General features: G+C 36.3%; 1 protein-coding gene across 2 annotated transcripts in view; it reads right to left on the minus strand.

The window, feature by feature from the left end:
- Positions 1 to 20,886, minus strand: part of SCN7A (sodium voltage-gated channel alpha subunit 7) — a 76,678-nt gene extending 55,792 nt beyond the window's left edge. The window contains exons 1-6 of one of the 2 annotated variants that reach the window (XM_036858901.1): positions 20,622 to 20,886; positions 8,313 to 8,551; positions 5,178 to 5,290; positions 4,590 to 4,679; positions 4,105 to 4,233; positions 2,606 to 2,697 (exon numbers count right to left, since the gene is read on the minus strand). In XM_036858901.1, coding sequence (XP_036714796.1) covers positions 2,606 to 2,697; positions 4,105 to 4,233; positions 4,590 to 4,679; positions 5,178 to 5,290; positions 8,313 to 8,537 — 649 coding nt within the window. In that variant the 5' untranslated portion in view covers positions 8,538 to 8,551; positions 20,622 to 20,886. Of the gene's footprint in view, positions 1 to 2,605; positions 2,698 to 4,104; positions 4,234 to 4,589; positions 4,680 to 5,177; positions 5,291 to 8,312; positions 8,552 to 9,300; positions 9,338 to 20,621 lie in introns of those variants that run through there. The other variant, XM_036858900.1, reaches the window with a different exon arrangement.
- Positions 20,887 to 21,803: the final 917 nt, after the last annotated feature.

Genomic DNA, 21,803 nt, shown 5'->3' on the forward strand with positions numbered 1-21,803 from the left:
ATTGTTGAATTTTATGTATTTTGCATTATATCTTATCTTTCATGATTTATAGGAAAGATAACATTCAAATCATCACAAAGACTTGTCAGGAAACATAAATTCATGCAAATAGGGAGTGGAGGATACTTGAATGAATATGCCTGACTTAAAGAGGCAGCTGCTCCTCAACTACAGCTGGCAGTTGCCACGCAAGAATGCTGATAATTCATCCAAGTTAATTTAGAATTTAATGTTAAAATCATTAGATTTTTATAATCTATTTCAAATTTTTCTAAAAAAAGCAAAATACCTCTCTAGTTGAAGAATAAACCACAGACGTCCATGTTATAACTTCTGATTTATAATATTTGCATTCTGTTTTGCAACCCACTAACAACAGTAATTTGGAATTCATTCTCTGTTGAAACGATTTCAGAGTTCATTCCATTCTTTTGGTACTAAATCTTCCCATTGTTGAATATTTTATTTTCATAGTTTCGATTTTCAGCAGATACTCAGGAACGATCCGTGTAAAATTTCAGAATTCTTGGATGGCTGAGGATATTATTGTGTAGATTTCCCATATGAATGGCAGACAGGTATAGAATTCTGGTGTCACAACCTCCCCATCTATACTTCCCCTAAGCTCTGAAACTCCACTGCCTACTCATGTTTAATATTATCAAGAGGTGTGCATAACCTTTCCATAGGCTCTTTTTCTTCGCTCTTTTGCTTGTAGGTTTTATAATGCTTTTTCTCTTTAATACTTTAAATTTACAAAATTTTATAATATGTCTAAGTGTATCTGTTACTTTTTTTTAATCTAGTATAAGATGAGCCTTTTCCATTTGTGACTAAGGTCTTTCTCAGGTTAAGGGACTTGAAAATTTCTAATGTATTTTTGAATAATTTGTCTTTTATATTTAATCTGGTCTCTTTTTTTAGGATCACCAATTATCCATATAATGGAACTTGGTTTTGTCTTCCTTCATTAACCCATTCCATTTTTGGTTCTACTAGGTCTCTAGTTTTTCTTCACATGAGTGGTTTATTTACTACACCATAATATTATACAGATAATGCTGTATATTTTACTACTTCTATTACCATCAAAAGGTCACCAAGGATATTATAATTTTTACTATTTTTTTGTCTTAAAGGTATTTTTATTTGTCTATTTTATGATCTCATTTTCATCTTCTACTTGAGAGTCTAGGTTTTTTTCTATTGGGACTACAAAACTACAAAACAGATGATTTCTTATGCTTGCTTCTATTCCTTAGAGCATATTTTTAAAAGAAAAAAAAGGATTATTTTCATTCTGTTGAATAGTATGTTTTTCCTTCTGTATTGCAAAATATTTTCATACACTCTATATTGCTGATATGTGCCTTGATTATTTTCTCCTTTGAAACAAACAGCAGTTCCTATCAGCCTGTGTGCTCCCAATTCTAGTTACTGTATTCTTCTTGTATTAACTTGGATTTACCTGAATTCTTCTACAATCTTTACCTCTGATTCTAAGATGAAGATGAAAGTGATACAATTTTATGTTCTAGTAATTTACGGAGAGTAGTAAAAGAACTAGGACTGTGAAAATTCCTGCCAAGGCAGTTCTCACTGCTGGTTTCTTCACTGTGTTTGGTGAAGCTGCCATGCCACAGACCATTTTTATCAAACAGCTTTACTGAGATATAATTTATAAACCATACAATTCACCTGTTTAATGTGTACTATTTAATGTTTCAGTATATCCACAAGGTTAGGCATCCATTACCATATTTCTCCAATCTTTTTTTTGCTATTTTGCCCAGCCTGTTCTCCAAGTACAGAGTATGCAATATATCTGGCCTTTTTCATGATGTTCCAGTGGATGAAAGTTGCCTATAGATCTTACTTTTGGTATTATCACACTTGCCTGTGGGTTTATTCATTCAAATATTTCATAATACTTCTGACTCATAGCAGCCAAAAAAAACTCTGGGTCAAGTTTTCCTAGCTGATTGTTTTTATTCATTCAGAACAACAAATCAGAAGGTATTGGTAGGCTTCTCTAAGACACTTTCAGGAATGAGAGGTGTAAAATAGTTGTCAGCTTCTTCCATCAGTGTGGTCACAGCTCTACTTTATTTAGCAGAACCTTCTTAAACTTTGTGGCATGTGGAATGCATCCTATCCAAGCACTGACAGCAAAAGGGAATTTATCTTATTTTATATTGCTTTGTTCATTTCAACTGGTTTTTAGACACAATGAGGAAAAGAAGAGGATAGATTAGATATCTGTCTAAACTGCTATGTCTCTCAGAAGTCTAAGGACAATTTTATAAGTTCATATTCAAGACGTAAGAATAAGTAAAAAAGAAAAAAATAGAAAAATAATATATTTTGATTGAGCTCTGTATTTTATTCTCAAAAGCATTGAACCCACTTCAAATAAGTAAAAAATGTGATATTTTTTTCTTGCCGTTCCAGGAGTGACTGAAATAAATCTGAAAATCAGATAATTCATTTATTCCAAAGCTGAAACACTGTTCAATCTAACATTTCTTCAAGCAATAATAGGGGTGTTCAGATGAATACACGGAAGTACATAAAACAAAATGAAGAACTCAATGCCTTTTCTTACCTTGGTTTAAAGGAATAATTTTCAAAATTCTCAAATTTCTTGTAATTCGAAATATTGAAATGAAGTTTGGAGGTGAATATCTTGATATATGCCTGTGGGATTAAATTGGAGTCATTTAGAAGTCATATTGAGTTTATGTTACTTATCTTTGGCTCTTCATACTATTTGAAACTTATTTTTAAAACCATATATCCAAATGTTTCACTTGCTTTCATTATTGCATTTTGCAAATAGTTTTATTATTGATTGGAAGGGAAAGACTGCTATAGTGCAAGGTATCCAAGTAAATATTAATCTACAAACAAATTATGAGAGTTTATAAAAGCTTGACACTCTGAGTAGTCATAATTCCATATCAAATACTCTATATTATGTTCATAAATATTTTGAATCTAATTGGTGAAGAGATAGTTAAAAATAAGGAAATCCATAGTTTTTTAAAGGAATAAAATTTAAGTATTTAAACTTCTGGTGATGATAGTGATGGTGATGAGGTGGTGATGATGATGACAATGGTGATGGTGATGACAGCAGAAGTAAAGGTGTATAGTGGTTAAGGACATAGACTCTGTAGCCAGACTGACCATGTAGAAATACAGGCTCCACTATTTAAATTACTTAATCTTTCTTGCCTTAGTTTCCTCAAATGTAAAGTAAGGATAATAATACTTCCTAATTCTGAGGATTTGGGGGGGATTAAATAAGTTAATATATGTAAAGTTCATAGCAAAGCACCTGACATATACTAAGGGCTAAATGTTAGCTGTGTTACCTAAGTGTTAGCTAATAGCAATGGCAAGAGCAGAAATAATAATAGTAATAGTAGAAGTAGTAGTGATAATAATTTCAATGATATTAGCTACTATTTTTTGACAGCTTACAACATGGCAGAAACTAATTATGTTCTTTATAAAGATTATTGCTTTTTTTAAAAAATTGACCCAAAGTCCACAAATAGAGTATTATTTTAAATTATTTTTAACAGAAGTTTGATGCCAGTGACAATTTCTTTAGCCATAAAATAGAGTACACTAAGTAGAAGGATTAAAAAAATCAATACACGTGTAAATTATTAGAATTTAATGTACCATTCTAGAAAAATGTGTGTGTATAAAATATCTTATTCTGATAACTAGAATATTTACTGGTTTTAAGCAATGTAGATTAGAGAAGAATCAAATACGACAGGATGCTCTCTTAAGCTCTCAGGAAATTTTCTGCTCACTGAAAATAATCACTTCAAATGCAAAAATTCAATCTCTATTGTTTTTGCTTCAGGTAGATTACAGAGATAAGATCCAATTCCTTTCATTCTGAATGCATATTCTGAGGACTAGTTCAGTTGGAGCTGCCTGAGAGAACTCATTATGGCTATGATTTATGAATTATTCTTTACTCACAGAATTTTTGCAGGCAGAAAACTTTATCATCCTCAATGTTTCTTTATGAAAAGCATTTTCTTAGCAAGGTATTAAGATGTTTGCAACTTAAATACTCACTCAAACAAAGTTACACTGAAATCGAGCCAGTTCCATGGATCACCAAAGAAATAAAAAGATCCTGCCCAGATGCCTCTTGCAATGAGTTTTACAAGTATTTCAAATGTATAAATTCCAAGCAAAGTATTCCTGCAGAAAAGTTTTCATATTAAAAGTGAGACTAATACATCATCATCTCTGAAGTACTATGTTGAGGATAATTATCTGGCAACCAAGCAAGCAACCAACCAATCAACCAGACAACCATAGGATAGGGCTTTAGTTAGGGCTTCTAGAGTGGGCTATGTCTTACAGCATTAACCATGAAATTTGACTACCAATTAATTGTGGAATGTATATAAATATTATATTACATACAATGTATATTATATACTAAAAATATTAATTTGTTATAATATGTAATATATAATGTACTGTAACACTATGTATTAAATATAAAATATAATCATATATGCAATTATACATAATAAAATTATATAACTTACTGTAATGCTGGCCCCCATTTTGGCAAATCAGTCATGGACATAAATATGCAGTCAATCAGGATGCTAATTAAAATTAACAGTCGGAAAAAGGTAAGTTATTGTCAAGGAATAATGGTAATAAAAATAATATTGGAAATATATGTTTCTATAATCTGTTTATATGTATTTACACATATGAGATCACATAGTTTCTTAAGTGTCAAAAAAATATACTGCTCATATTGAAAACAATGAGGATTACTAAGATTTGTTAACATTTACTACTGTTGTGTGTACTAGAAAAGAAAAAAATATGTATATATATATTTTTGGCCACGAGGCATGTGGGATCTTAGTTCCCTGACCAGTGATCGAACCTGAGCCCCCTGCAGTGGAAGTGTGGAGTCTTAACTGCTGGTCCACCAGGGAAGTCCCTAGAAAATATATTTTAAATGTACTTTCAAATATGGAACACAGTGCAGTTATAATCAAGATTTCAGTATGACCTAAAATGAATATTAATTAAAAAGAGAAAAAGACTGCAGCAATATCTGAATAGAATAGTTGCATTTGATATTAGTACAGTCTAAAACCAACAGAAAAGGATATGGATGTACCAAAATCTTAATGGTTGTCCTTCTAACTGAATTGAAAGGAGACAATGTACACCAGGTGGCACTGAATCTGAATATTGTTCTCTTTTTATTTAATACTATGAAAGTCTGTAAGAGGAAAAAAAGAACATCAAGTGAAATGAAAAAAAAGAACATCAAGTGAAATTAGAACTGATAATTATGATCTCATCAATTATGAAACATATTGCCAATGATCATTTCAGTCATGAAGTCTAACAGTTATACTTCTTACATTTTGATATCATTTTACAGACTAAATCAAATGGAAAGGTTTTTTAAAACTATTTTTACTTATATTTAGCCTTATCTACCAGTTTTTCTTTTACCAGTGTTCTACCTAAGAAAACCGTGTGCCACACACCAATCCTCAAGTCTTCCTGCAGAACTAATGTGATAGAAAGAAATCTATATCCAGATGGCTCATGGGTATGCATTTAAGCATACTAAAATTCAATGAATGTAAAATAAGTTAATTTTATTTTGAAGCAAATAAGGTATGGGATTATAGTAGTAAAAGTGACCGAATGCACTCAAACATTACATTAATCATTAGTAATTACCTACGGTATAAAATCCCACTTGTATGTTATCAATGACATAAACATATTTAAAACAGAAGTTTATATCATGTAAAACTAATATGTTGGCATATAGAAGCATTAAACCAAAAAAGGGAAAAATCAGAAACATTTTAAAAAGGACTTATGTATATGTGTGTATATGTATACGTGTGTAAAATATGGATACATAGTAAAAGTGTATATGTATGTGTGTATGTCTATATATATATACACACACACATAAGTATATACACACATACATATGTGCACTTTTATTATATATACATACCCATTTGGAAAATTCATTTGTTGTGGTGTGTGCATAACTATATTACACATAGTAAACATTATATAGAGTATAATGTAACAGTAATATAAATGTATAGTGTATAATGCAATGTGATAAAATATATTAAAATATACTAAAATATATATTATATTTAATATATAATTATACAGAGGTGTATATGTGACTATACATTGGGTATTTATATTTGTCTATATATACAAATATATATTCATTGATATTTTTAATGAATACCTATTCTAATGGAAAACAAACCGTGCTCTGATTCTCCTCAATGGAACACTTTTCCAACATACAATTTGTGTGTATTTTGGCCTGATTGTAGTTACTGTCCCTCTTTCCATTTTAAAGCAAAAAGAAAATAAAAAGGGCCAAATAAAATAAATCTGATTGTTTAAAATGTGCTTTCCATGTATTTCCAAAACAATTTCAAACTTCACACAGGATTAGCCAACCAGCTTATGTCTTTGTGAAGGAATGAGTAGTTCCAGATAGAATAATTTTCTAGTTAATGTTTAAGTGCTGAAATTGTTCATTTAATTTTAGAATTATTTATTTGTATGCCATCTTTAACAGAGTAAACTAAATATAATTCAAATTTTTAATATCTTTGTGTTATCACTAATAACAATACTTTTTATACTAAGGTATCCTTACCGTTTTTGGGTTTTTTTCAAAATCTTTGATTTTGTCTTCAGTAACACACCTAGATTTGTCTGCCATGTCTGTAAATACTACAAAGAACCCAGAACTCTGCTATAATAGAGTTACCTCTAAGGTTACTGTGTTATATCAACTGTTAATGACTTAAGCATAGCAAAAGTGAAAGCGGAGATAACTGAGATGAGGACTTACATTTTCACTAAAATGTTCTTAAGGTTTTATAGGTGTTTTATAGCGAATGATGCATAATGCCCATGGAGGCTGCCAGAGATACTGGAGTCTTTTGTTAATACATACATTTATACTGTAAATTGTCAATACGCTGCCACCATGCAAAGTGTTCAAAAGAGTTGTGATTATACATAATGCTCACTTTGCCTTCTGTCCAGAAAGTGATTCATTTCCATTTCACCCATTTGGTAAAATCACTGAACACTCTACAAGAATATCAAATTACATTTGTCTACAACGGGACTAATCCTCATATCTCCCAAATTTGATCTTTCTTTATAGTTACTTCATTTTTGTCAGAAGCACTTCTATTCTTTCAAGCTGGAAACCTTGGCATTATTAATCAGTCTTCAAATCCTGCTATTTCATCTCAGGTGTGTTACCTCTCTCTCCAAGACACTCCTATAATCCAGACCTCTTGACTTCAGGCCTCAATTGTTTTCTCTCTAATTTCATCTTTCTGACCCTATCTCTTCCATGCAATAGTAATTTAGAAATCTCTAGATTAATCTTACTTAAACACTGCATTCATTACACCAGTACTTTGGCCACCACATTAAAGCCATGTTGTCATCTCTGTTATCTCATCTGATTTCCCACAATTTGCAACACATCTACAGGGTTCTAGTTCTATCATCAGCCTGTCTCTTCCCTATTCCAGAATTAATATCTGCTATTGACTGACTGTTCATTGAAGATCTTCCCTTTGCCTTGTAAAAATTTGAAGTGTTCTCCAAGCTATAACTCAAATTCTATTTCCTTAGTAGAGACTCTTCCAGCTTTGTCAGTCTACACAGATCTCTGTCTTTTCTAAGCATAATTATTTTTATTTTTATCATTTTGTGCTTATTTTTTGGATTGTTCAAATATTTAGTAAGTTCCTCAAATCATTCTCTGGATAGATAGGCTGTGACTGTATGAATGAATAAAATTTATGAATGAAATATAGATTGGCTTTATTTTCCTAACTACTGAGTAAAATCATCAAATTGAACAGCTGAAATTGCTGTACATAGCATGGAAATTTTATATGATAGTTATTTTAAAATCAATAATCTTAAGTAGCCAATCATTATGCTCACATAAAAGAAATCATTTACATTAAGGCATTACAGTATAGCCTGTTACATACAAAGTAAAGTAACCCTAAACAAACTAACCTACCAGGCAAATATTCAGTTTTGATAAAAATCTCAAATATGTGTGAAATTTCTTACCCAGTTTTCTATAACTTAAAATTACCTCTTCACTTATTCTTCTATCTTCTTTCATCCTATCTCAATTACATTTTTCACATGTCTGGAAAATGAATAAAAATATAGTCATAATAAGTTTAATTAATCCTTACCATTTTATTCTTGTAGTATGGGTCCACATCTTCCAATGGCTCAGACACCATTGCTCTAGGAAGATTTCCATAAACAAATGGCAGCTCTTTTCCAACTTCCAAGTCAGTGTTCGGCTTTAAATCTTCTTTGTGTTCCTCACTGTGTTTTTTAGCATTATGCTGTTCCATAACTTCAAGAGACTCTCTGGTGAAGGGGACAAGGCCCTTAGGTTCTGGGGAAGCCATTTCCAATTTTGCACCTGAAAAGTATTTTCTTCAGTTCTAGATAAGATTTGTGTATATAAAGAAAAATTTTAAATTATAAAAGTCTAGGATATGAATAAAAGAGAATAGCAAACTGAATAAAATCATTCAAAGAAAATTCCTGAGTTTTAGAGAAATCTGAGTCATTAAACTTGGTTTTGTTTCACTTAATATTAGACTTAATTTATAATTTCATGAATAACTCATTCTATTTCATTTATTCATCCATTGAATCCTCTTTCTTTTACTGAAATCTGCCTTTCAGTTTCTCCCTTGTAATGAAAGAGTTCTAAAGTGGCTAGAGATTGTTGGAAGGCCAAATCTAATTATTTCACTCTCAGCTGTATTTAACCACTGACTAGACTTTCCTTCTCTAAACTCAGTTTTCATTGGCTCTGGGACCCCCCTCTTCTTTATCTCTTCCTATAGCTCTGATTAATTCCTTTGACTTAGTTTTTCCTCCAAAATTTTAACTTTGACATCCTTTAAAGTTCTGCTTTTCCCCTAGTTATATCCATCTTTTTGGTAAATACTTAGGCAAACACAGAGTTTTAACTACCATACAAGGGTATTTACCAAGTACATTTCCCAAAACACTCCCTTCCCTCAGTCATCTATGTGGCAATCCACCAATAACAGCAACTTAACAAGTAAAAACAAAGTTTGTTGTTTTCCCCCAAGACTAGAATCACTCTTTTACCTTCTAGCCATTGTAAAAACAAAAACACACATATAAACTTATTACCTTGAAAATTACTCATGAAATGTTTTTCTTCATCATTAATTCCTCTGAAAAAAATAATTTTCTTACAATTATTTTCCATCAGGTATTTAAATATTATCCACTGTTCATATACTTACATCAAGATAGTCATCTTTGTAATTCTATCTCTGGATTGCTCTAGTAGTCTTTACAGGTCTCTCTCAATTCCAGTCTTTATCTACTTCAAGTCATCCTATGGGTCACTTAAATTAGTCTTCATTAAATATAATTTCATGTATCAATTCTCCATTTATGAACCTGGTTCTTTCCTCTCATATAAAATTATGTTCTTTTGCTGATTTTTTCCAGCCCAATTTCTGTCAAAACCTACCCTTCAAATGATCCGGCTCAGTGACAACTGACTGATTATTCTTTATACATCCTCCTTAACCCCCTCTGTAATTTTATTATTGCAATTAAGGATAAGAAATTTTGTACTTGATACTGTAGCATTTTCTATATGTATATTTTGTCTGTAATAGTGCTGGCCTTAGCTGAATTTCTTCTATAATATTTTCCTAAGACAGAAATCACACACATATGTACACACACATATATGTTAATCCAGAATTTTCCACTACTGGGTAAAATTGAGTTGTTTAATAGTTGAATCCATTACTTGCTATTAATGGAAAGTAAGAAAAAATATGTTAGTTAATCATAATGGAGTACCAATCATTGTGAGAATCAGACTCCTACTAGGTTAAATAAGAGGTGTGTGAGAGATATTTAAAATACACAAATGGCAATCTCATAGACATCCAAGGAGAGGACACATAGTCCATTTCTGTACCCTGAAAAATAAAAATGGAAAATAATTACTGGGATAACTCCTTATGCCATTCATGGCATCACAGTTTTCTCGGCTTTTCTTTTCTTTTAAATTCTACTGCATTCTATCTAAAGAATGGCTTCCTATGCTGACTTCTAAGAATGCACGTAGAACAAAACGCCATCGCCTGCCTCAACTTTGATTTTTCAGTTTAAGTTCCCACCGTATGCCTATAACCTCTACCTCCAAAAATGTAAATTAAAAGATACTCTAATTGACTAGCCCAGCCTATGGATTTATTTCCTCTTGGTTCAGTTATTTGTGACCAGAGAGAGGGACATTTTCACAACAGCAATGGCAGCTTATGCCCAAGACCCTCAAGAGATGTTGCAAGGATAGGTGTGAAGCAGTTTTAAAGAGAGAAATATGGAATAGGAATGTCAGCATATATCTACTTGGAACCCTCTTTCCAGACTAATAAAAACTAACAATTGCTCATCATAAAATTTACTTATTTTTCAAATATCTTGCTTCAATATCATCATTTATCATCAGACTTATTTATTTTTTTCTACTCTCTAAAACAGGATAGTTTATTGAAATTGAATAATATTAAAATCATTACTGCAATAATTACAGTGAAACCCACCTTTGCATTGCCTCAATTTTTGTCCCACACATCCACCTTGATTCCCGGGAAAAAAAAATTTTACATGTACCCAGTATATTGATTCCTTATAATTTACAATGTCATATCAGAGATATTTGGTAAGGACTGCAGTGATTGCCATGAAACTTGCTGAGAAGAGCATGCAGAGGTCTGATGCTTTGAGAAAATGCCTGGCATAGTTTTCTCATGGGCACAAAGAGTCCTGGACAGGCACTGCAGGACCCAGGGATCTTCTGAGCCAAAGTGCAAGTTCATTCCACAAAGGGATCTATAAAGAGTTCCCCCCTTGAGAAGCTTTTGTTGATTGTCACATTTGTAAAATGTCCATGATATCATCAGACTTTTAGATTTTATTTGTACTGCTTTCAAGTTGCTTGCTTCTATCTGCTTCTTCTTCTAACAACTGCCTCTAACTTGCTAAGTGTAAACACTATAATAATACGCCACGAGTGGCAGTCCAAGACCTCCAATGAAAAAAAAAAAATCAACCATTATTTTCTTGTCCTGAGATATACCTTAAAGGGTTGAGATTGATGAATGATGACTCCCGGGTTAATAGGCAGAATGTACTTCTCTTAGATTCCAAGATTCCTGTCAGGTTTAGAAGAAGCTGATGATATTTCTCTTTATTATAAGTATAATCCAAAACAAGTCACATTTATCGCCTGACGATTTAAAGTCCCACAGGTAGAAATATTTCTATGTGGAAGGACTGATTGAAAGGCAGCTATCGGGACAGATCAAACATCTGATGAAAATAGCCATCGTACTCCTGTGGGTATATAAGTTCTAGCCTCCAAAAACTGGCTCAGGCTTCACTCCATTTACTACATAACTAATTTATATTCTTGGATTCTTCTTGTATTTGCATCTCTTTACTCCAGTGTGCTAACATTTTCTTTATTCCAACTCTTTTTCTTGCCCCTGAGATTGTTTTACTCTTTCCTGACTTAAATGACTTTTGATTTTTGGCTCTTGTCTTTACATTCTCTGCAATTGTATTCCGCCCAGGGTTTAGCCAGTTTTGGCTAACGCTCCTCACTATGTGTGCCTAACTTAGGATTGACCTACTTTGGGTCCCTGTTCTGGACTTTCTGGTGGCTTCAGATTTCCTGATTGCTCAACTCTATCCTTCCTAAGATGTCCTAACCCATCTGAGACCCCGTGGAACACATTACTGGAATATGTTATCTTGCAGAAAGTGGTTATAAAATAAGTGAGTCTCTCAAAAAGCTATTTATAATCATATACACTTATTTTTATTTATAATTCTATATTTTAGCATTTTAATTTCAGATACATTTTTAAAATATATATAAATATTGCAGTCTGCTATATAATATAGGGCAATAAGTTTAACCATGGTTTTTGCTTTTGACATTCATTTATTTAGCAATCATTTGTGGAGCATATATTAAGTGCCAAGCACCGTGCTAGGTATCAGTGCTGGAAATATTAATAAAATATAGTCACTGGATTTAAGGACAATGGAAGACAGACTTGTAAACAAATAAGAACCAAGTTATCTTGGTCATCTCTGAAAATTATTAAGTTTCAAGAGCAACAGAGACTGAAATTAAAATCATTTCCAACACTGGTGGGCCTGGATTCTACAGTGTTAGTCAAATTTTCCCTCCTCTTCTTGAGGGAGGGAGGAGTCTAGGACATTAAGATTCAGAATGACACAGTCAACATACACAATAGGATTAGAAGATCATAACCAGTGTCAGATAACAAAGTCTATCTGCATCTGATTGCAAATTTTCTAAGAACAATGAACAGGAAGCTTAGTGGCAGTTGAAATATCAAGAAGGGATGCAGATCACTGGGGATAGGATCCCAATGAGGGTCTCCCGCCTCACTAACAAATGCCACTATGACAGTGATAAAGGCAGCAGAAAGCCAGGTTGCCAGGAACACAAAAGGTAAAGCTGATCCTGCCTTAAATAGTCCTACTTGAATCTTCTAAGACAACAAATGTGTTGATTCCCTACTGGTGAGTCTGGGAAATTGGTCTAACTCAACATTCCAAACCTCTCAATGTTCCCAGTTTCTCTAGATGTTCTCAAAACTTCTACTGCTTTGTGAAATTGGCCTCTAGGATTTCTGAATTATCCGTTACTCCGAAAAACATGAACAAGTTTTAAAGGCGCAAGGATCTTCCTAGAACTGTATTTCTCGTGAACCCAAGAATCTGTCAGATCGTTGGCCAAAAATTTCTGGCCAGGGGCCTCATTCGGGGTTAACAAGTGAAAGAAAAGTACTCTTTGCCACTTCCCAGAGGAATGCAAAGGGGCTCTGTCACGCAATGAGATTCTACAAGGTATCTTCAGTCCTAATGTCCTTGATGCAACTGGTTCCCCTGAGATGTAAGACCTGATCTCAACATCTGTTTAAAAAGTCCAGAACCGGAACTATATCTTGCAGCTCTTGGGGACCATTCACAACCAGGTGACCTCCTTAAGCATCCTCTTAATCTGCAGAGAGACTGTGGATTTTCTCAGACCTTCACTGTTGCCCAGCTTCTGAGCAGTGGAACTAAGCTCATAGAACCACAAACCATTTCCTAAATCTGCAGTCAGATGGAAGAGCTCTGAACCAGTTGTCATAAAAGACCAACCATTAGCACCTACTCTGGCTCTGGGTTAGCTTGAGATGGGCACAAAACCTTCAACATTGTACTAGACCTTGGGCAGCTGACTAGATGTGATATTGTCAAATCAGCAGTTTATGATTTGCTGGGGCCTCTGAGAGGAGGGAGAAGGGAGAAGGGAAGAGGATGGTGGCCCCTGATCAATATCCTGGTACTGAGAGTTGTAGGGAAAGAAAACCCTCTCAGTACATCTGATTTGAATTATACCAGCTCTTGACTGCATATTAGAAATCTCCTGGCACTAATGTTGAATATCTAGGAGTCAGCAGCCCAACCCAGACAGACAATTTCAGAGTATGTTCGGCTGGGGTCCCTTGGGATAAATCTAATGCAGCCTGCTAGACAGAAAGATTCCTTTGGCTGATAGCCATGTTTCATTCAACCATCTTCATAAAGCAGGCAAAGACATCATTACATTTTCTTTGGTTGTTTTTCTTATCTGATATCCTAAGTATGAGAGACGAAGCTTATACCGGAATTGCTGAGGCAAATACTCGCTTTAGAATATCACTTCTCCAAAAGATCACATGCTTTTCACCTCTCTGGGCAACTTATCTCCCTCAGCTCTAGAATTTTCCTTATTCTGTGGGTGCCTTGACCTTACCAGATGTTGCCATTCTGCCACAGAGGTTCTGGTGCAAAACAGGTCTAAAGTTTGAAATGAAAAATGCAACTGGGATACGCACCTTATCTTGTTGCTCCCAGTTCCCTCAAGATAATGAATCTAGCTTTTTCCTTCCACTCTTACCTTTTGTTTCCAATCCACTCAATCTCATCGTTAAGTAGCAGGACCATAAGTCACAGCATTCTGGGGACAGTTTGGGTTTATGTCTGTTGGTGAGAATTAATTATTAACCGCATTCTCTTTCCTTTTCAAAAGTCTCTGAGTTAGATGATGAATGACACAGCCACTCAATCAGTGGGCCAGCGCTCGGCCTCTCTGTAGTTTAGTTCCCGGGAAGAGGCTGTGTGTATAGATAGCATTCTCTATCAGCAACTGCAGCTGCATTTCTTAGAGATAACGAAGGGCAGGGAAGAAAGGGGATGCCGGAAGTCGATGTTTTTCCTCTCCCTCCTTCTCCCATTCCTTATTGCTTCCCTTGTCCCTCAGTTTGATTCCCAGAGCACAGCCTGCCAGTAATGCAGTCAAGCTGTGCAGACAGATTCTGCACATGTAGGAGGTGACTGCCCATAGCAGTCACAGCCTTCTCACTTTCATTTTTCCCACCTTAGGGAATTAAAACTACAGCATCTAAATAATCAACCTATATGCTTTCTGGGAAGCTGGAGTTGATCTTAGGTGTGAGAAACAGATGCTAGAGTAGCTTTGCCAAAGAGAATTATGAAATGTTCACTTATTATAACAGATAATAAATATTTATTTATTCTCTTAATATATTTACCAAAAGATTTAGGGTTGTTTACAAAGGTGTAGGCCATAGAGCAAGATAATATAAATTAAGAAAAATGAAGCAAAAATTAGGACAGTAGATCCATAGAGTAAGGATAACTTAGCAAACGTCAATTTCACTCTGACAGGAAATAGGAAATAAAGGGTAAAATGACTTCTCACTTAGTTTCCAAGCTATTTTGAAACAATTATGCTCTCTAGTGGACATGGACAATGCAACAAGCCTCTTGTACCAATTACATTCAGATAATTGTAAAAAAAAAAAAAAAAGTAATGATAGTAATAACAAGGCTGATAAACATTTGGAGACTAGAAGGTACTGCATGTATAACTGACAGAGACAGAGTTAATGTGATGATTAACTGGAATCTATATTGTTGAGAATGTAGGAACCATACCTGCTTTAGTGAAGTAAGCAATTTAGATTATATTTTTGTTCATTGGAGCCTCTTGACTGCACTACATAGATATATTATGGCTTATATTTCATCTTTCCCAATTCTGTAATGACTCACAGCTAAATTCTCTGATGCAAAGCCTTTTCACCAAGAGTTCTCTATAATTTTTTCTTCTCCAGGGGTTAGAACACAAATGATATTACATGTATCGCTTTTTTCTTATGAAGGATACAAAAATATTATCATTTTCTTTTAGGAAGCATAAGGAAAGATGTCTCACGAAATTTTGAAAGATATAAATAAGTTTAAAACAATCAATAATCTTAACAGTAAATCTCTAGAGACATACTTCAGACTCTTCTCAGTGGGTGCAATCTTTGGCAGGCTAGGATATGGAAGTAATGGGCCCTCTCTCATAGTTCAGGAAAGAGTGTAAATAAGTGCATTTTTTCTGAAGGACTGCTTGGCAATACTTCCTAAAATAAAGTTTCATGAACTCTTTTGCCCAGCAATTAAACTGCCCTATGAATATTTTGTTAAAGTTTGAGTTCTGTGTTCATATGGAATGATTCTCCAAATAAATTATTTAGTGAAAAACAAAATGTTGAGAACAGCTTGCATTGCATTCAAAGAACGGCTTTGAATAAAATGTTTTATGAAGATTATACACACAGTAGCCTATATGCTAGCACATGCATGGTGTTTTCCCTCTGAAAGGAAGTAAACTGCTATATCTAGGCAGAGGGACTGAAAAGGTGTCAGAGGACTCTGCTGCTTTCTGCTTAGTATTTCTATACCACTTGAACATAATTTACCATGTACATGTATTACTAAAATCCAAAAATGGAAAATTTACATACTGAAGGCTTGGGAATAAAGGACAGATTAACCAGAATAACGCCAATCCACCTGGAATTTTGCAGCTGTCTGCTCCCCTTGACTTCAACCTACCTGGTTTTCTGCTTTGGGATTATTTTTTCACTTCAACGGTTTACTTCCTGTTTAGCTTTGATTATCTGACTCCTACACTTTTACTTCTCTCTGGTATACAGTTTATCTCACCTGGCTTAATTGACTTTTTCTCCTTTGTCCCTGGACCTGGATTCTGCCTGCAGCTGTGTTCTGCAACCAGGTCAGCCAATTTTGGCTTCAATATATACACACAATTCTGGACTCAACTCCCTCACTGTGACAATTTCAGCCAACACGTTCCTAGAATATGTCATTCTGCAGAAGAAAACTGTACATAAGTAATTTTCTCAAAAACATAAGTATACATTGCCATTTTACTTTGATTTTATTTCTTAATAATTTTTTTATTCCAGGCATTCTTCTATATTCAAAAACTCAGAAAGCAGCCTTTGAAATAAACAAGTACCAGCAAAAATCCAAAGGGACAGGTGCTATCTTTCCCCAAGTAAAAAGTTGTCTTTTGAGAACTGAACTCCCCCCAAATCTGGTGAACTTGAATTATAGTGATGGTTCATTAACATAATTAGGATCTGAGGTCTTTGTGTCATATTTCTAGGGAGGAGGAGCTCAGGTCACACATTCAGAGTAGTATGACTTATACTGAGGAGAATAAATCTGGACAAGAGTGTCATGTGACAAAGTCTTAGCACCTGGTCTCTTTTCACATTCATTTCGAAGAATGAGCCCAAGGAAAGGTCAGTGCATGTTTGAATGCCTTGACAGGATGCAGGACGGTAAGTGTCTATGGGAGATGGAGTCTCACTAGGGTGAACCATTATGACTGGCAATGGAGGCAGAGAAGGGTTCTAGAACATGAAGGAAAGTTGCCTGGGTTTTAAGTATGCCCACTTGAGCTTCTCTATGGCAACCTCATGGTTCACAAGCAGGGTCCCTTGTTTCTATGGATAGGATAATAACTTCCAAGCTGTGCCTGTCCAGCCCACCAAAATAAGCATGTTGGGGAAAGGCCAGAATCTTCCCGGAACGAACTGTTCTTGTGACCCTAGTCAGTCAGACCTTTGACCAGAGGAATCTGGCCAGAAGCCATGTAAGAGCTCAAGAGGGAGGAATGTATTCTTGCCTCTGCTAGAATAATACAAAAGGGAGCTTGTTATGCATGTAACTTCTATACTCATCAGTAACCCTGAGACCTTCTGGCCTATGGCTTTAGACACCACTGAATCTGTGGAATGCTAAATTTAAAAAAAATTCCAGGACTGGCATATTCACTGGAACCCTAGATGCCTCTTAGAATTGGCTATTTACCTCTGCTCCTGATCATCTGAAACAGGTGGTCTGTTTTTCCAGGATCTACTTGTACCACCCCCAAAACTACTCTAGCTTTTCAAATGTGGAACTAAATACATAGACACCAAGTTTTTCTCAAATTGGAGAGTAACAGCAACTAGAGAGGAGCCTTTAAACATATTAGGGTGAGGCAGGATATGGAAGTGCCAAAATTATAGCCTATAATTAGGTTCTTAGACCATGCAGCCTCTGGGAGAACTCAGAGAATGAGAAGCTGGTGGATGGGGAGCCTCACTCTGGCATTTAAAGCAGAAGGGAAGGAATATTCCATCCAACACTATATATTCAACCAGGGACTATGGCCCTCAAATCAGCATCCTCTTATGTTCCAGTTTAAAACCAAGTGCCCTGGACTAATCTCTGACTTTTAAAATCAGAATTTCCTTGGGTGGGGCTTCAACATTTTCGTCAAGCTCCTGTTTGATGCTGATACAGTCAGTCTGGCACCTGGCTGTCACCACAATCAAAACTGTCAACAAAGTTGGCTATCCTCAGTCAGCAAAAGCTGAGTCAATCCACTCAGAAATGCTGTGTATACAACAGGGATATCTGTTAGCCAGACATGGGGGTTCCCCTATCAGCATAGAGCATAACCAGAATAAGCCTGGTTTATAAATAACAATAAATGAACAAACACATGGAAATCATGATCCCAGCTGGGCAAAGAGATACAGACCAGCTAAAGAAACATCTCTAGAAGCTCTCCAATGAAAACTTTCTCTTCAGCCTTAAAGGTTCGCTTTTTCAGTGTTGCAGAGGTGAGACCTTGCTTGCATGGCCTTGGTTAGCCCACATTAATAGAAGAGAAGGGGACCAACTCAGGGAAAAATGAGATCTGTCCATACAAGTTAGTGTCATATGATGGTGGGTGACTGTGCATTGCCGATAGCTAGTCAGGGTGGGCAGAGTTTACAGATGTCCTCTCACAATGGACCAATCGTGATATGGGTTAGTGGAAATAATGGGACCAGACTTCCAGGTATCAAGACTGTCTCTCTTATGCTAATGCCTCTACCATAAGCTTTCAAGAAAGAGTCTATGGTGGTAGGTTTAGGGTTGTGGGTCAGTCTCTGAATACCCCAGTTGTGTTACAGATACTGTCATAATGAGATCTAGGCCTGGGGCATACTGGGATACTTCTTCCCTAAGTGAGGGATTGAGCAAAATACTGTTGTTTCCATTTTCATTGTGCTTTAGACCTGTATTCATCCTACCTGGGCAAAATTAGTGGGAGTGTAAATCAACTACCCTCCCAGAGGTTTTTCCACAGGAGGCTGTGAGACAGAATGCCCAGTTCCTAGGGGCTTAGCTCTTCGGCCCCCTCTGCAGTAGAGACTGACACACAGTAACATGTGTATCATGTTTGGAATCTGTTGGTTCCTTTTCCTGAGCCTACATCCAATTTTAGGTTCTTCTCTTATTGTTTTATATACATTGATGGTAAAAAGGGAGCTCACAGTACCTCTCCTCTCAGTGCAGAATTTTCATAAATCCCAGCAGTCAAGAGTAGCGTATTTATGCCTAAACTTTGATTTCTCCTATGTTAATTAGTGGATCAAATAAATTCAGCAATACCCAATATACTGATGGTTTCATCCCAAGGAAGTAAGAGCATATACCTAAAACAAAATTTAAAACTAAAAAGAGAAAGAGAGTACAGTATATTTTGAGAATATTCAAAAGGTTTAAATATGAATTGTTAGCCAAAGTACACAATTTTGTGAGGATGGAGGCTCACAGGTTAGAATATACTTTAAACTGTACTGGTGGCAGTAGATCGTGACCTGGATTTGAATTTCACTTCCTCTAGTGCATTCTAGTGAGGTCTGTCAAAACCTCTTTTATTCTTATAATGAACTGGACTTTAAATGAGAGCTAGAGAGTGAAGTGGATAAAAATGCAGAACAATTCCTTATATAAGCAATATTTACACATGGTATTACCTTTACAAAACCCTTCATGTAATCTCTGTCATTTGGTCCTTGTCAGGATCTGTAAGTTTTTTATGTCATTTACAGATAAGAAAAATAAAGCTTAATCAAAAGTTAAATAACTTCAATTTCACAAAAACAGAAATCATTTTATCATATAAAATTCAAAGTTTTCTTCATTGGAATTCCAGCTCATCATTGATTAGCCAGGTAGCATCATCAAATTATTCCTCGTGGGCCTTATCTTCTTTACTTGTAAAACTAGAGGCTGGATTATAGAAACTTTAATTAGGGCTGGTTATAGCAGGTATGGTGCTCAGGACTCTGTTTATTATAGGGCCCAGCTTCCTTACATTTTGCTATAGAGAACCCGATAGCCAGGAATAAAAATATCCACAAAAAGCACCACCCAAACTCCTCCTCATTTCAAGAGATTTTTCTGGCCAATATCCAAACTTGACTCCATCATTTCCATTAATGAAAGGAACCCATCAGTGTGTCATTCCACACGTGTTCATCATTTGTCCTTCTTAGACCGATATCCTAAGTATTGGAAGCAACATATAACCACAGTCACAATGAACACATCATCATCACTTTTAAAAGAAAACCTTCAGAAGGTATGCATATTACAGAACTAAACAATGGAAAAACAAGAACAAAAACAAAAACCTGTTGATCCAAACAATACCAAAATGCCCAACTGTTTAAACTGGCACACCATTTCCCATCACATCCGTGCTGCTAATTTTATCTGTTGATTCTTACATGAAAAGCATCAATCGTGAAATCACTAAGTTACTTGGCGTAGAAGATAAGATTCCTTAGAAGAAGTATACTCCACCTTGCATAAGCTTTTATTCCTTCTGTTCTATCATTGTGTCATGTAACCTAAAAGTCATTGCCATGTAGAGTTTTTAGAAATTTTACACTAACAGAGCATCCTGGTTTCAGAAGCTTACCTGATGGGATGAGAAAACTGACCACACATACATACAGTGCAGAGCAAACATGCACAGACAGTTGCTGCTCTTGAAGTAGCTCTCGTAATTCAAGTCCAGAATCTCCTACTGGGGACCCTAAGGGTGTGTACGGGGTGGGGCAGGCAGGGTGGGTGGGAAAGGCTGGCAGCAGATGGCAGCTATCACTATCCCGGGACTGGGCACTCAGCAAGAGAAAGGCACTTACTTGCTACCAGGTGACGGGTCTCCACCAGCACCTAAAGGGAACTCTGAGAAGTTGGGCTCCTTGGAGCCCCTTTCTCCTCCTGGGCTTCTCTTTCCTCCAGGATCTCTGGTTTCCTGAGCTCTGGTTGCTCAGGAGGTGTTGCTAGGCTGGCGTCGGCCCTCACCAGCTGATGCCACCCAGGCCACGACAGCTCAGCAGTAAACGGACCCCACCGAACTGTCGGCTGCAAAGAGTTTCTGGGGCGGCTGCCCAGCCGCTGACCCGAAAACCCCTCCCGCCCAGATGCGCAGTGGAGCTCCGCCCGCCGCCTGGAAGCTGTTTTTGAGTCCTTCTCACTCCTCCCTCCCCTCTCCCAGCCACGCCACCCTGGCCCCCGCCCGCATCCCCAGGATGGTGCGCGACTTCGGCCTCCAGACCCGGCGAGGGCGGGGTGATGTTGACAGAGACAGCGGCGGCTGCGGTGTCTCCTCTACCAGCTGCCTGGGAAGGGAGGGGGCGAGAGGAGCGGGATGGGTGAGGAGGGGGAGCGCGGAGAGGACTGCAAGAGCGGGAAGGAATGGAGAATAGAGGAAGAGCGGGGATGCAGCTGGGATGCAGCTGAGGGTGGGGGAAGAGTCGTAAACAGGAGGGACAGGAGCGGGAGGGGAAGAGAAGGCGGCAAACTCAGGTCTTTAGGTCTAGGAGCTTGCTCTCTCTCCTTGCCTAGTTGCCCCCATGGAGGCCGTGAGAGGCAATTATTAGCCTGCAGCATTCAAATCTGGACAGTGCCGTAGGGGTGTGTGTGTGTGTGTGTGTGTGCGCGCGCAGATGTTTAGGAAAGAACGGATTGGAGCCACTATACCTTCTCACTCGAGATTTCTTGCCCACTCTGGCGATTTGAGACACAAAGACAGAGGAACAGTTATGCATATCTTGGAAAACTAGTGCACGACAGGGTGGTTTGGGGGTGAAAGAAGGAAGTGTTTGACCTTCTTTCCCAAAGGGAGTTTGGAAAATTTTGTTACATCATAGAACATTCATTTTATAACCCGATCTTGTTCAAAATAGTGACTTTTCCTTTAAAAAAAAAAAAGGATCCCTACAACACATGTCAGAAAGACAATAAAAATGAGGAAAAGGGAAAAGAAATCATGTATATTTATAAGAGGCTCAAATTTTACATTCCAAGGCATCGGACAGAAG

Source organism: Balaenoptera musculus, chromosome 7 (assembly GCF_009873245.2).
Source record: "Balaenoptera musculus isolate JJ_BM4_2016_0621 chromosome 7, mBalMus1.pri.v3, whole genome shotgun sequence".
NCBI lineage: Eukaryota > Metazoa > Chordata > Mammalia > Artiodactyla > Balaenopteridae > Balaenoptera > Balaenoptera musculus.